This window comes from Bos indicus, chromosome 13 (genome assembly GCF_029378745.1).
Source record: "Bos indicus isolate NIAB-ARS_2022 breed Sahiwal x Tharparkar chromosome 13, NIAB-ARS_B.indTharparkar_mat_pri_1.0, whole genome shotgun sequence".
Classification (NCBI taxonomy): domain Eukaryota; kingdom Metazoa; phylum Chordata; class Mammalia; order Artiodactyla; family Bovidae; genus Bos; species Bos indicus.
In genome coordinates, this window is record NC_091772.1 from 39,685,644 (window position 1) to 39,701,406 (window position 15,763).

The window sequence follows — 15,763 nt, forward strand, 5'->3', positions numbered from 1 at the left end:
AGTGGTCCTGAGGAGAGATCTTACTTCATTCTCTGCCCAGGAACTGAACCTGGATAGCCTGGATGAAAACCAGGAATCCTAGCCGCCAGACCCCCAGGGGCTGGAGGCTAAGAATCAAAGTCACCCGGGCTCTTACCCCGTGTGAAAGCAGGAATGTTTCAAGGAGGCAAAAGCTGTAAAGACAGGCACAAAGTTTGTTACTAAAGAGGGCAGCATAGCATGTGGGAGAGCACACAGAGAAACAGTTGGTTTATTGAAGGCAGAAACAAGGCAGGGGTGTACCCGGAGAGGTGTCCTAAATGAGAGCAGTAAAGAGGTGCTTTGAAGCACTTGTAATGGGCAGTCCTTCCAGATCTTTGTTTACAATTGGCCAATTACCTTGTTTCTTTCCTCATTCCTGATTGGTCCTAGGACCCTCCCCAAGATGCCTGTGCAGCTTTTTTCTAAAATAGCTTCCACTGTAGAGGCCTGGGGTGCATGTTCCCTTTTTGACCCCCTTTTAGAAGGCTTCCTGCACATGTGGGAACAGGGAAGTTTTCCTTGACCTCGGGAGTGGTCATCTTATCTCTCTACTTGAGCAGAGCTCAGAATTCTGCCACTAACTTTGTCCTTGGAGTTCTGGGTGGGGACACAGCTTGAATTTTACTCCCCTTGACAAACACCAGCTGTCTGGCCCCAAGGCCCATCTGTCTCCTACCTCAGTGGCTCACGAGGTCACCTTGCTGACACCCCGACCCTCTCTTACCCTCATTAGGACCGTATTCAAGGCGGTGCTGGACCTGCACTTTGTCTTCCTCATCGTGCCATCCTGCATGAGCCTCGGTAAGGCCTCCTCCACCACGTCCTAGCTCCAGGAGCTGAGGCAGGAATTTCATGCTTAAAATGGGGCATCGAGGATGGGACATAAGAATGGTCTCCAGGTCCTTGAGACATAACATGCCCATCTGATTGTGACAATTAAAACATGTTACATATATACAGAATCTAGAAAAATGGTACTGAAGACCTTTTTTACAGGGCAGCAGTGGAGAAACAGACATAGAGAATCAACTTATGGACGTGGGGAAAGGGGAGGAGAGGGTGAGATGTATGGAAAGAGTAACCTGGAAACTTACATTATCACATGTAAAATAGATAGCCAACGGGAATTTGCTGTGTGGCTCAGGAAACTCAAACAGGCGCTCTGTATCAACCTAGAGGAGTGGGATGGGGAGGGAGACAGGAGGGAGGTTCAAAAGGAAGGGGACATATGTATACCTATGGCGGATTCATATTGAGGTTTGACAGAAAACAACAAAATTCTGTAAAGCAATTATTCTTCAATAAAAAAAAAAATAACACATTTAGAGTGAAAACTTCACTCTAAGTTTTAAACTTCACTCAAGAAGTGAAGTTACTTCTTGGTAAATCCAGGCCTCATTTCTTTGTCTCTGGGATTCAGGCTCCACTCTCATAACCGTGTTCAGCCAAGTGGGGTATGTCCCCAGCCTGACGAATGATGAGGACTTTGCCGTGCACGTGTGTCACAGGCACAACCACTACCCTCAGCTGCACGTCCGCAAAGCCAGGTAAGACTGGTGCCAGGCCCCCTGTTACCTAAGCCTTTACCCTGACAGTTACCTTCACGCATGCGTGCTCAGTAGCTTCAGTCATGTCCAACTCTGTGCGACCTCATGGACCGTAGCCTGTCAGACTCCATTGTTCATGGGATTCTCCAGGCAAGAATACTGGAGTGGGTTGCCATGCCCTCCTCCAGGGAATCTTCCTGACCCAATAATTGAACCCGAGTCTCTTATGTCTCCCGAATTGGCAGGTGAGTTCTTTACCACTAGTGCCAGCTGGGAAGCCCAACAGTTACCTTACAGAGAGTTTAAAAATCGCCAGTTCTTACTGTAAGTAATTATAGCTCGAATGAAATTGCTTTAGAATACCCAGGAACTTGCATTCATTTGGAGGTGATTATAGTTCCCCTTGATGACATAATAGGATTGCATGTTTGAGAGTCATTGCATGCATGATTGAGAGTCATTTGGTGCCATGTGGTCAGCAAAGCTGTGATTTTACTTCTTAAAGGTTTCTAAAGACAGACCCCATATTTGACTTTTTGTTTTGATGTGGAGCTTTTTAAAAGTTTTTATTGAATTTGTTGCAATATTGCTTCTGCTTTTTGTTTTGGTCTTTTGGCCTGGAGGCATGTGGGATCTTAGATCCCCGACCAGGGATCAAACCTGCGCCCCCTGCATTGGAAGGCCAAGTCCCATCCACAGGACTGCTAGGGGAATCCCACCATATTCATGGGTTGTGTTTGTTCGTTGTGTTTTTTCATGTGCTTTGTTTGTTTCTGGTGTTGCCCAACTGTATATGGGATCTTAGTTCCCCAGAAATAAAGTGAAAGTGAAGTCGCTCAGTCATGTCTGACTCTTTGCGACCCCATGGACTGTACCTTCCAGGCTCCTCCATCCATGGGATTTTCCAGGCAAGATTACTGGAGTGGGTTGCCATTCCCTTCTCCAGGGGATCTTCCCAACCCAGGGATTGAACCCGGGTCTCCTGAATTGCAGGCAGACTCTTTACCGTCTGAGCCACAAAGAGGCTTCAAGGATCAAACCCTCACCCCCTGCATTGGAAGCATGAAGTCCTAACCACTTACCAGGAAAGTTCCTGTTTTTTTTTGGGGGGGTGGGGTTTGGCCACACCATGTAGCTTGCGGGCTCTCAGTTCCCCAACCAGGAATTGAGTCCATGCCCCTTGCAGTGGATGGATAGAGTCCTAACTACTATATTGCTAGAGAATTCCCATCATTGCCATATTGGATAAGTACTCGGTTTCTTTAGAAAGTATAAAATCTCAATTTTTAAAAAGCAAGAGTCTCTTGGACTACAAGGAGATCAAACCAGTCAATCCTAAAGAAAATCAGCGCTGAACATTCAGGGAGAGCCTACTATTTACCAGGCTTGTAGTATCATGAATTTGTAATAATGACATCAGGTAGAGGTAGATCTTGATCTTGGTTTTACTCCTCTCCAGATGAGTTAACTTAAACAAGGAACCGGGCCTCTGCAGGCCTTGATTTCATCTCTGTCAGTGGATGTGAAGATATTGTATGCAACATGGGACTGTTGTAGTGATGGGATGAACTGACAGAAATCAAGCACTCAGCACACTGCCCATCACATGTAGGTGCCCAAGGAAATTAAACATTGTTACTAATATTGTTAGAGTTAAGTGGGGGAGACAAATCCACTTACAAGCTGTAATGCTTCATAGCTTGGAGGAGGGAAGGACAGAGAGGGATCAAGACAGCTTCATACCACCCCTAGACTCTCCGAAATCTAAATGTCCACCAAACTGCAGTCCCTCTGTGCAATGGATACTACTCAGCAATGAAATGGAATAAACTACAGATATACACAGTAGTGGGCTTCCCAGGTGGGTTGGTGGGTCAGTGTGTAAAGAATCCACCTGCAATGCAAGAGACACAGGTGATGTAGGTTCAATCCCTTGGTTGGGAAGATCCTCTGGAGGAGGGTATGGCAACCCACTCCAGTATTCTTGCCTGGAGAATTCCATGGACAGAGGGGCCTGGTGGAGCACAGTTCTTGGGGTCACAAAGAGGCAGACAGGACTGAAGTGACTGAGCACATACGCATACACAGTAGCATGGACCAGGCTCAGAAAGTTTATGCTGAGTGAAAGAATACAGACATGGAAACAAAGACTGTATGCTGTTTGTATGATGTACAAAATGGCAGAAGCCAGATCAACAGATGCCTCTGGCAGAGACAAGAGTATGGTGGAGGGACAGGATGGGGAGACCATGCTCTGTGGATTGATTAGGGTGCATGCGGCTGACAGAAGTCATCAACTTTTAATACCTGTGCATTTTACACTATGTTATTATACCTCAGTGGGGGAAATGTAAATGAAAAAAAGGCTTCACAGAGAAGGTGGCCTCTGACTCTAGTCAGGGGAGATGAGTCAGAGTTCAGCCAGATGGACAGGATGGGCAAAGGCATGAAGGCAAGAGAGCATTAGGCAGGTGGGCAGTTATGAGGAAGCACGCAACCGAAATGCGCAGACTTCAACTCGGAACCAGCAGGGAGCACTGAAGAAAGACGTGGTGTGGACTGTATGTCAAAGAATAACTGGTTTTCCTGTGGTCAGTGACTTGCAGGGGAGTAGCACAGAACAGTCTGGCCAAGAGTGATGCCGGCTAGAATTCAGGCAGTGACCAGTCAGAGGTCCAGGTCGCGGAATGGACCAAGGCAGTTGCATAGATGCAAAGAAATGATTGAGATGGAGGGTGCAGTTTGGTTGCCAGTTGTATAGAGAAGTTGAAGAATGAGAACGAGTTGATGGTGATGCAGGATTTTCAAGGTTAGTGGGGGCTGGTGTATTCTTGCCACCTTTTCTTAATATCTTTTGCTTCTGTTAGGTCCATACCATTTCTGTCCTTTATTGTCCCCATCTTTGCATGAAATGTTCCCTTGATATCTCTAATTTTCTTGAGGAGACCTCTGGTCTTCCCCATTCTACTGTTTTCCTCAATTTCTTTGCATTGGTCACCGAGGAAGGCTTTCTTAACTCTCCTTTATATTCTTTGGAACTCTCCATTCAGATAGGTATATCTTTCCTTTTCTCCTTTGCCTTTCATTTCTCTTCTTTTCACAGCTATTTGTAAGGCCTCCTCAGACAATCATTTTGCCTTTTTGCATTTCCTTTTCTTGGGGATGGTCTTGATCCCTGCCTCCTATACGATGTCATGAACCTCTGTCCATAGTTCTTCAGGCACTCTATCAGATCGAATCCCTTGAATCTATTTGTCACTTCCACTGTATAATCCTACAGGATTTGATTTAGGTTATACCTGAATGGTCTAGTGGTTTTCCCTAATTTCATCGATTTAAGTAGGAATTTGGCAATGAGGAGTTCATGATCTGAGCCACAGTCAGCTCCTAGTCTTGTTTTTGCTGACTGTATAGAGCTTCTCCATCTTTGCATGCAAAGAATATAATCAATCTGATTTTGGTATTGACCATCTGGTGATGTCCATGTATAGAGTCTTCTCTTGTATTGTTGGAAGAGGGTGTTTGCTATGACCAGACAGAAATGTTATGGACCTAACAGAAGCAGAAGATATTAAGAAGAGGTGGCAAGAATACACAGAAGAACTATACAAAAAAGATCTTCATGACCCAGATAATCACGATGGTGTGATCACTTACCTAGAGCCAGACATCCTGGAATTCAAAGTTAAGTAGGCCTTGGGAAGCTTCACTACTAACAAAGCTAGTGGAGGTGATGGAATTCCAGTTGAACTATTCCAAATCCTAAAAGATGATGCTGTGAAAGTGCTGCACTCAATATGCCAGCAAATTTGGAAAACTTAGCAGTGACCACAGGACTGGAAAGGTCAGTTTTCATTCCAATCTCAAAGAAAGGCAATGCCACAGAATGCTCAAACTACCACACAATTGCACTCATCTCACGTGCTAGCAAAGTAGTGCTCAAAATTCTCCAAGCCAGGCTTCAACAGTACGTGAACCATGAACTTACAGATGTTCAAGCTGAATTTAGAAAAGGCAGTAGAAACAGAGATCAAACTGCCAACATCCACTGGATCATCGAAAAAGCAAGAGAGTTCCAGAAAAACATCTATTTCTGCTTTATTGACTATGCTAAAGCCTTTGACTGTGTGGATCACAACAAACTGTGGGAAATTCTGAAAGAGATGGGACTACCAGACCACCTTACCTGCCTCCTGAGAAATCTGTATGCAGGTCAGGAAGCAACACTTAGAACTGGACATGGAACAACAGACTGGTATTGTCACCCTGCTTATTTAACTTATATGCAGAGTACATCATGAGAAATGCTGGGCTGGAAGAAGCACAAGCTGGAATCAAGATTGCCAGGAGAAATATCAATAACCTCAATATGCAGATGAAACCACCCTTATGGCAGAAAGCGAAGAACTAAAGAGCCTCTTGATGAAAGTGAAAGAGGAGAGTGAAAAAGTTGGCTTAAAACTCAACATTCAGAAAACTAAGATCATGGCATCTGGTCCCATCACTTCATGGCAAATAGATGGGAAAACAATGGAAACAGTGACAGACTTTATTTTGGGGGGCTCCAAAATCACTGCAGATGGTGACTGCAGCCATGAAATTAAAAGTCACTTGCTCCTTGGAAGAAAAGTTATGACCAACCTAGACAGCATATTAAAAAGCAGAGACATTATTTGCAACGAAGGTCCATCTAGTCAAAGCTTTGGTTTTTCCAGTAGTCATGTATGGATGTGAGAGTTGGACCATAAACAAAGCTGAGCACTGAAGAATTGGTACTTTTGAACTGTGGCGTTGGAAAAGACTCTTGTGAGTCCCTTGGACTGCAAGGAGATCCAACCAGTCCATCCTAAAGAAAATCAGTCCTGAATATTCATTGAAAGGACTGATGTTGAAGCTGAAACCAATACTTTGGCCACCTGATGTGAAGAACTGACTCATTTTAGAAGACCCTGATGCTGGGAAAGATTGAAGGCAGGAGGAGAAGGGGACGACAGAGAATGAGATGGTTGGATGGCATCACCGATTCAATGGACGTTAGTTTGAGTATACTCTGGGAGTTGGTGATGGACAGGGAGGCCTAGTGTGCTGCAGTCCATGGGTTTTCAAAGAGTCAGACTCGACTGAGCAACTGATCTGAACTGGGGAATGGTGGATTCATTAACCAAAGGTAAAAATAACAGTGCTATATGTAGAGGAGAGAGTTTGAGGAGATCGTGAGAACAAAAGAGATGGTCTAGTTTAGGGGGGTATTTTAAAGTAAAAAGCAGAGAATTAGAGCAGAATTTTGAAAGATGAAACTCTTAACAATAATAAAGAAAATTGGAAGAGAGTCACAGAAGTCAAAGACTCTTAAAGTGGCAAATCAAATAATTTGTAGGGAGATCAAATAATTTGATTACAAAAAAGAGACCGTTGGATTTGGCATTTTAAAAGACACAGATGAGATGAATAAAACTGATGAACTCCTAGCCAAACTTATCAAGCAAAAAGAAAAGGAGAGTAGACTTACTACCAATAGCAGGATTGAAAGAAGTGATATTAGTACAGATCCTACAGACATTGAGGGGCTTCCCTGATAGCTCAGTTGGTAAAGAATCTGCCTGCAATGCAGGAGACCTGGGTTCGATCCCTGGGTTGGGAAGATCCCCTGGAGAAGGGAGAGGCCACCCACACCAGTATTCTGGCCTAGAGAATTCCATGGACTGTAGAGTCCGTGGGGTAGCAAAGAGTCAGACACAACTGAGTAACTTTAACTTTTCACTGTAAACTTCATTTTACAGACACTGAAAAGATTCAATTCTATAAATTCAACAATTTAGATAAAATGCTTATCTGAATTGTTTAGATAAATATAATCATCTAAAATGTTTCCTATTCCCTGAAAAACACAAACTACCTACACTCATTGTAAAGATGGTAATAATTGAATAATTCTATATCCATTAAAGAAATGTCAGCTGATGGACGAAATGCACAAGGCAGGATATGGGGAAGGGCTCAGGGCTTCCATGCCTCTTCCAGTCTCCCCAAACCTCCACACTCTGAATTCTCTTAAAATGTATACGAAAAGTATATGGAATTTGGATTGTGCAAATTGTTATTTCCTTGGGGAATTTTAAAGCTTATGTTTTTTTGACATAGATATTCATCAAGACGTTATTATAATGGAAAATTATAGATAAATCTAATGCTGACGTTGACATGTACGGAAGCTGCCTATCTCAAAATCCCCTGTTTCTGGTGTTTGTTTGGGGGGGTGGGGAATGAGTGGAGTAAGCGAGGGAGATTAAGAGGTAAAAACATCCAGTTACAAAATAAATGAATTATGGGGGAGAAAAATCACCTGTTTCTTCCATTGTGTAAAAAGTAAGTGGCATCTTGGCTAACTCAGTGATGCGGCTTCTGCCACTTCAGGACGCAGGTGGCTCGAGAAGCCCACTGTAGGGTGTGCCCCGCCCAGCGCTGGCTCCTAGGAGCACACGGGAACTGGGGGTCAGGAGCTGGTCTCCCCAGTTCTCGTCTTCCCACCTCCTCCTTCCTTTCTTCCTTTTACTCTTGCAAACTTGAATGTTACGAACGCCAACCTTCCCCTCAGCCTGAACTAAACCTCCCATTTCCCCTTTTCCCTGAGGTCTTGCTTATTTAGCCTCCCTCTGAGAGTGAGCTGTCCAGAAAATCTGCCAAAAGTAGTTCACGAGAGGAACGTGGTCCTGGTGGCCAAGAGATGACAGGGGGTTCTTTGTAGAGAGGGAGGGATGCTTATAAGAAGAGAATTTGGGGGGTAGCACTGAAATGTAGAGGCAGTTATGGTGTCGTTAGAATTAGTGTTTTTGCTTGCAGGTGGGGGTGGTGGCACAGCTTAGGAGGTCCTCCCTCCACAGTGTCCCAATTCGAGTTTTGACACCTGCAGGCGTAGTTCTTCAGATATATGGAAACAGCACTCATGTGGACAAGCTCCCTCCTTAATGATGCAGGAAAAAACCATTTTGGAGTTAGATGGGTGCGGCCATGCATCCACTTAGGCTGCCTCATTTCTCGTTTCCCCTACATTTATTTTCTGACATCTGTATCATCTGTTGTTACTTGCACTGATAATTAATAGTGAAGAACACAATCCTTAAGACAACAAACCAGTGAAGGGTTTGGGGATATGATTATACTTCTGCTGTTTACCTAGCAACATATTCAGAGCCAGCATACTGATGTGATCATCCCCAGTCCCATTTCTTTGACTCATCTGTATTGTGCTGTAGTGTCCCCTTCTACTTAGAAACTAATGATCACAGTTACTGTTCTGTATTTTGTATGAAATATGAAGGAAAGCACAGCTGCTTCTAGACACACCTTTATTACCTATCATGGACTTGATTCATCACTGCTGGTGGATTTGAGATGTTCTCAGATGTAGAAACTATTGAAATGGGCTTTCTGGGAAGAAACCTACCTTTTTCAAGTCCTCACGGGGTTGGGAGAGTACTTACCAAGGTAAGGATTATAATCGTGCCGTCAATCAGGGTTGTAAAGAAACTTACACCCAAGACGGATAGGTCATGGTGGAGAGGTCTGACAGAATGTGGTCCACCGGAGAAGGGAATGGCAAACCACTTCAGTATTCTTGCCTTGAGAACCCCATGAACAGTATGAAAAGGCAAAATGATAGGATACTGAAAGAGGAACTCCCCAGGTCGATAGATGCCAAATATGCTACATGAAATCACTACTGGGAGGGATTGGGGGCAGGAGGAGAAGGGGGCAACAGAGGATGAGATGGCTGGATGGCATCACCGACTTGATGGACATGAGTTTGGGTGAACTCCAGGAGTTGGTGATGGACAGGGAGGCCTGGCGTGCTGCGATTCATGGGGTCGCAAAGAGTCGGACATGACTGAGTGACTGAATTGAACTGAACTGAAAGTAACTTAAAGTTTCCTTAATATAATACTGCTTTTTTTGCTAATAACAGAAATTAAGTTAGGTCAGCATTATTGCTATTTAAAATAGATGAAAAAATTAGGACTTTTAAGATTGGTGTTTTTAAAATGCTAACTTTTCACCTTTTAAAGCAGTTATTTTTATTAAGCGTTTGATAGTCTCATGATTTTTTAGGAATCCACTTAAGCTTGACTTCTAAGCAATTTCATGTAAATAAACATTCTGATGTTTGAGTGATAAATATACTAAAGGATTCAAAAAGAATATGTGGGGCAGTTCGGAATTTCCCCACTGGTCTTCCTGGGTCCTGATAAGTGACCCAGCAGATAGAATTTGGTTCACAGTCCAACTGGAGCAGAGATGTGCCAATGTAGATCAGATCGCAGTGGTGGAAGTTCAGGAGCCTCTAGCTGGCCCTAATGTGCTTTGAAGTTATCCCGAAGTCCTCCACAACTTGTTAAAATCATGACATTTTCCAATGAGCAGAGGCTAAAGGGTTCCAAAACCCATTTTAAAGTTTTGAATGGAACATACAGTTTAGAAATGATGGATATGATTCTCCGAGAGAAGACCACTAGAGGTCACAAGAGATCTTGGAAAGAAAAAGGTGCTTTGTTTCACACGTCTGAATAAAAAGAAAAATCTGGGTGCCAAGTTGGCAGCTACTGTAGGTTCTCCAACTCCAAATTAAAACCAGTTGTGTTAGGGGTTGGTTTAAGCAAATACGCGGCATTCTTTAGCACGACCACTAAACTGGATTCTCTGAATTTTTCTGTCTTCACTGATTTCTTAAAGAATATTGTTTGGTCACTCAGTCTTGTCCAAATGTTTGTGACCCCACGGACTGTAGCCCTCCAGGCTCCTCTGTCCATGGGATTTCCCGGCAAGAATGGCATTTCCAGGCAAGAATACTGGAGTGGGTTGCAATTTCCTCCTCCAGGGGATCAAAAGTGCATCTCCTGCATTGTCAGGTGGGTTCTTTCCCGCTGAGCCACCAGGGACACCCCCTCCGCATACACACATATATGCACGCACTCTCAGACTTGAAGAAATACAATATTTATGGCGTTTAAAGTGACATCAGAATCCCTTTTCCAATGGCACATTCTCAAGTCTCGCTAATCATGCAGATCCTCTCCGGCTGTGGCAGATGCCTTCAGGCAGCAGAGAGGAAGCTGTGCCAGTATCCCGAACACAAAGGTGGGCTGCAGCCGTCGTTTACAGCCCGTGAGCATGAGCTTTCCATCTGTGCGTTTGCAACGGCTTCTTTGCTGGCAAGGAAACAACGTGCACCTCCCTGTCCAGGGAAGCCTCCTGAGGGCTCTCTTCCACACTTGATGCTGCAGAAGAGGGGTCAGGGTGATGAGGGAGCCACCTGCCACCAAGGGACCATGCCAGCAGCTGGGCAAGTGCCCTGGGGTCTGGCATCACGCTGTTCCTTGAAAGCCCTCCTCGCTAACACGGAGGAGGTGGGGAGTGAACCTGTTCTTCCTCCTCCCCACCTCCCAGGAAGCCAGCAAGAGCCCACAGGTCCCTGTCCTCCTTCACCTTGCCTTCTCCAGGGCTTCCGGGACACCGGACCCCAAGCCAGGTGTCCTGAGAGGCTGTTGATTTTCTTCAGCTTTGGATTCCAGCCTGCTTTCATCTGGCATGGTTCTCAGAGTCTGATGGGCATTTAGGGGCCTGAGGGATCAAACCAGTTTCTATGGGAAGGGCCTTTTGTTTCCTCCAAACAGGTTAAAATAAAATAGTCTGTAACTAGTTCCATAGCATGGGGGTTGTCGTCCACTCCAAGCCTCATAACGGCTGCAAGATGTAAAGGAAGGTTACTGCTTACTCAGCAGCGTCTTCCCCGTGTGTCAATACTTTGTGTTGATCAACTGTAACCTTCTGAGTCATCACCACCTAAACACTGGGGGTCATGGAGGTGCTGGCCACGTGGCCCTGCTGTGCCCAACGGCTCCAGGAGAAGTGGCTTTCCTCCTATCTGAGTGGCAAAGTGAAAGTGAAAGTTGCTCAGTTGTGTCTGACTCTTTGCAACCCCATGGACTGTAACCTCCCAGGCTCCTCTGTCCATGGAATTCTCCAGGCAAGACTGCTGGAGTAGGTTACCATTTCTTTCTCCAGAGGATCTTCTCAACACAGGGATCGAACTCTGGTCTCCTGCATTGCAGGCAGAGTCTTTACCTTCTGAGCAGGCAGTGCACAAATTGAAACACTTTCCTGAATGAGTTGTTTTCGGTAGCTGGGGTGTCTTATTTCCAAGGGGTTAGTCTTTGTCACATGCCATTTGAGACTACGAGAGGCTGATGTCATACCTTATCATTAGCACCGGGGCTGATGCAAGAGCATAAACCATCGATTACCCCAAGGAACATGCTTGCAGAGCAGGTTCCTCTTTATACATTTTGGGGACGGGCTTAAGGGAGAGACTCTTCGGAGCTCCACAGCTTGGATTTTTTTTCTTCTTTTTCCCAGAAGAATAAGTACTGAGGTGTGATTATGAATCACTTTGTTCACAGGCTGCCGAGGGCTCATGATTAGGCATTCGGCCCTGGGTCTCTCTGAGCCTTTATCCTTGATTTTTATACCACGAAGTAGTGTTTTTGTGTCCATCATATGGATAAAAACCCATGGTACACAGTTGATTTTGGAGTTCTCTGAGTGATAGCTGTCTCTGTTCTCTTAAAATGATTAGGATATTGAATTACTTTCACATAATTTAAAATAATTACCTCTTGAAGAAAAGCTATGACCAACCTAGACAGCATATTAAAAAGCAGAGACATTACTTTGCTGACAAAAGTCCATCTAGTCAAAGCTATGGTTTTTCCAATAGTCATGTATGGATGTGAGAGTTGGACTATAAAGAAAGCTGAGCACTGAAGAATTGATACTTTTGAACTGTGGTGTTGGAGAAGACTCTTGAGAGTCCCTTGGACTTCAAGGAGATCCAACCAGTCCATCCTAAAGGAAATCAATCCTGAACATTCATTGGAAGGACTGATGTTGAAGCTGAAACTCCAATACTTGGGCCATCTTATGCGAAGAACTGACTCATTGGAAAAGACCTTGATGCTGGGAAAGTGGAAGGCAGGAGTAGAAGGGGATGACAGAGGATGAGATGGTTGGATGGCATCACTGACTTAATGGACATGAGTTTGAGCAAGCTCCAGGAGATGGTGATGGACAGGGAAGCCTGGCATCTTGCAGTCCATGGGGTCACAAAGAGTCAGACACAACTGAGTGACTGAATTGAACTGAACTAATATTGGGACTTCCCTGGTGGTCCAGGCATTAAAGATTTTGCAGTTCCAGTGCGGGGGGACCCGGGTTCAATCCCTGGTCAGGGAACTAGATCCCACATGCCGCAACTAAGAGTTCACATGCTGCAACTAAGACCCGGCACAGTCTAAATAATAAATCAATATTTTTTAAATTCTTAAAAAAATATTGGTGGGGGCTTTAATTTTTGGCAAGATATTTGAAAATGGATTGGTTGTCTATTCTAGCCTAGAATCTTTTTTTTTAAGTACTATCACTGAGGACTCTGTTTACAGAGAAAAGCCACCTCTGTTAGCAGCGCCCTTCTGCAGGCTGTGGTGTGGGGAAGGGAGGGGTGTCCTGAATGCAGTGGGGCCTTCTTGGCTCTCCCAGCAGAGGGCTTGGGCACTCAGATGGAGGTTGCCGGCAGGGGTTTCAGAGTGTGTCGGATGGTAGGGGGTGGTGGTGGATGGCATGTGAATAGCACCATAGCAGATGCTGCCGGGGGCTGAATGCCTGCGAGAGAGTAACCTTGAGGGCTTCCCTGTGTCTGGACACTGTACCCCCTGATTCTCCTCGTCTCTACCGTCTTGTAGGTGAGACCCCCAAGGCCACACAGTGAGGAGATCTGGGCAGTAGTCTCAGCAGAGGAGTCAGAGGCAGGCTGGAGGGCTGGGGCGGGTTCACTCCCCAGAGGGCCCCCGTCGGACCACATAGCCACTCCTGGCAAACAGGCCTAGCGATGGCACCCCCGGGGCAGTCAGTGCCTGTGGTGGGGGGAGTCCCTTCCACGTTGGCTGTCACTGTTGCCCCTGGGCTATGGGCTCCAGGGTGTGCAGACATCAAAGGTCAAACAAAGCAGGACTCTGGTAAGGACAGATTTTAATCCTAAATAACCACTGGGAGGGAACTCCATTGGGAGTGTGGTCCAGGGTGGACCAAACTCAGCTTTCATTTGTACAGAGGTGACTGGGCCTTCTGAAGTGAAAATACTACACGAAGGAAGGGAGGAAAAGAGGGAAGGAAGGGAGGGAGAAAAAAATCTGGAATTTATGTGATTAGTTTATCCTGCAGGAATTTAAAGCATTGGATCCAAGAGTTATTCTTTCGATTATATATTGTGATCTACAGAACGGGCAGACAGTCTGCTGATATCAACAATGGAGAATAAAAGAAAGAATCAAGTAACATTATCAAAATCTCACAAGAAAACTGAAATCTGCATCATCTTTTAAATTCAAACTGTAATAATTTGAATTCTGAGGGTATTGTAGAGATACTTCATAGAGATACAGATCAAGAAAAATTATATTTTAAAATTGCATTATAGCTAATAGTTGGAGTAAAAAAAAAGCAACTTAATGTTATGATGATTGTTTCTCATAGAAATGTTTTTATTTTAAAAAGATTTTTTTATAATGACAAATTATGCAGTATCTAAGAGAAGAAGAAACTGCATAGAAGACCCAAAGGAAAAAAGACTGAAATTTAAATTCAGGCAGTGATCTTATTCTTTAAGTTCTTATTTAGAATCAATATATTGGTATTTTCTTGTAATGCTGCTGCTGCTGCTGCTGCGTCGCTTCAGTTGTGTCCGACTCTGTGCGACCCCATAGACGGCAGCCAACCAGGCTTCCCCTCCCTGGGATTCTCCAGGCAAGAACACTGGAGTGGGTTGCCATTTCCTTCTGTAATTCATGAAAGTGAAAAGTGAAAGTGAAGTTGCTCAGTCGTGTCGGACTCTAGCGACCCCATGAACTGCAGCCTACCAGGCTCCTCCGTCCATGGGAATAGCAATTATGACTGAGAAAATTATTATCTGGTGTTGTCAGCAAGTGAACTATTCTGCTGTATTAGATATTTGACTAAAACAAAGCAATTATATGCTATGAACTTTAAGGTAGTAGAAATAATACGTTACATACAATAATAGATATATATTAGCTACAATGTAATTTAAAATCTGTTGAAACATAAAATACTGTGTAGTATGCTTGTGATCATATCTAATGAACATCAATTAACCTATAGAAGCAAATAGAAGTCATTCCAGGCAAAAGGATATATGCTCATTAATATCAATCTGTAGTTTAATGAAATAAAGTGGGCTTTATCAAAAATTTTTAAAAAAGAGAAAATGAGAGAGTGAAAATGAGAGAGCCTCTATGAGACTCGTCTGAGTGTAGAAGCCAGGCTCCTGCCCTCCTGCAGATGTTGGGAGACAGGGTAACCACAGGTGTGGGCTGGAACAAGCTGGAAATTCTCCTGGCAACCTGAGCTTGCTCAGGCAGGCACTTTAAGGCAGTCTCACATCATCCTAGGGATGTGGCCTTGAGCTGTCCTAAGTAACTGCTAGTATTTGTTCAGATATTCAGGCCAGGGCTCAGAATTAGTCAAGAAGAGACTTCAAGTGTCCCGGGTCAGAGTCTGGTCAAGGGGAGAGTCTTTGCCATTCATTAGATGGAGCTGCTAGTAACATCAAAAAGAACATACTAGAAGTTAGAGTGGGATATCATCCCAACCCAGGGATCAAACCTGCATCTCTTATGTCTCTTACATTGGCAGGTGGATTCTTTACCACTAGTGTCACCTGAGAAGCCCCATGAGATGGCAGAGTAATGAAAGAAGAGGGGGGATAAAGGCTGGTAGCCAAATCAGTTATATGAGAAAAGCAATACAAATATTGAACATTTTTAAAAGAAAAGGACCAGGAAAATGTATAAGAACACCGTAGACAGGAAAACTAGAATAGCGTTAATCTCTCTCTCTCTCTCTCTCTCTTTCTATATATATATATATAAAATAGCATAATCAAGAATCTGCTACAAAGAAGAAACAAACATGTAATATGGCAGCAAAATGAAAGCCAAGGGCCAGCACCACTGTGCTGCCATAAACTTGGTTCTTGGGTCTCCCATCCCTGCCCACACTGTGGGTCAAGGTCATGATAGGCAGTCGTGGGAAGGAGGCTTGAGGTAGTTGTGCCCAGGGTAGGGAGC

The 15,763-nt window shown here is 44.4% G+C and overlaps 1 protein-coding gene across 5 annotated transcripts in view; it reads left to right on the forward strand.

The window, feature by feature from the left end:
- The window catches only part of CFAP61 (cilia and flagella associated protein 61), a 247,992-nt gene that overhangs the window by 16,704 nt on the left and 215,525 nt on the right, over window positions 1-15,763 (forward strand). For all 5 annotated transcript variants that reach the window (XM_070802104.1, XM_070802105.1, XM_070802106.1 and 2 more), the window contains exons 5-6: window positions 755-822; window positions 1,442-1,568. In XM_070802104.1, coding sequence (XP_070658205.1) covers window positions 755-822; window positions 1,442-1,568 — 195 coding nt within the window. The remainder of the gene's footprint in view (window positions 1-754; window positions 823-1,441; window positions 1,569-15,763) is intronic.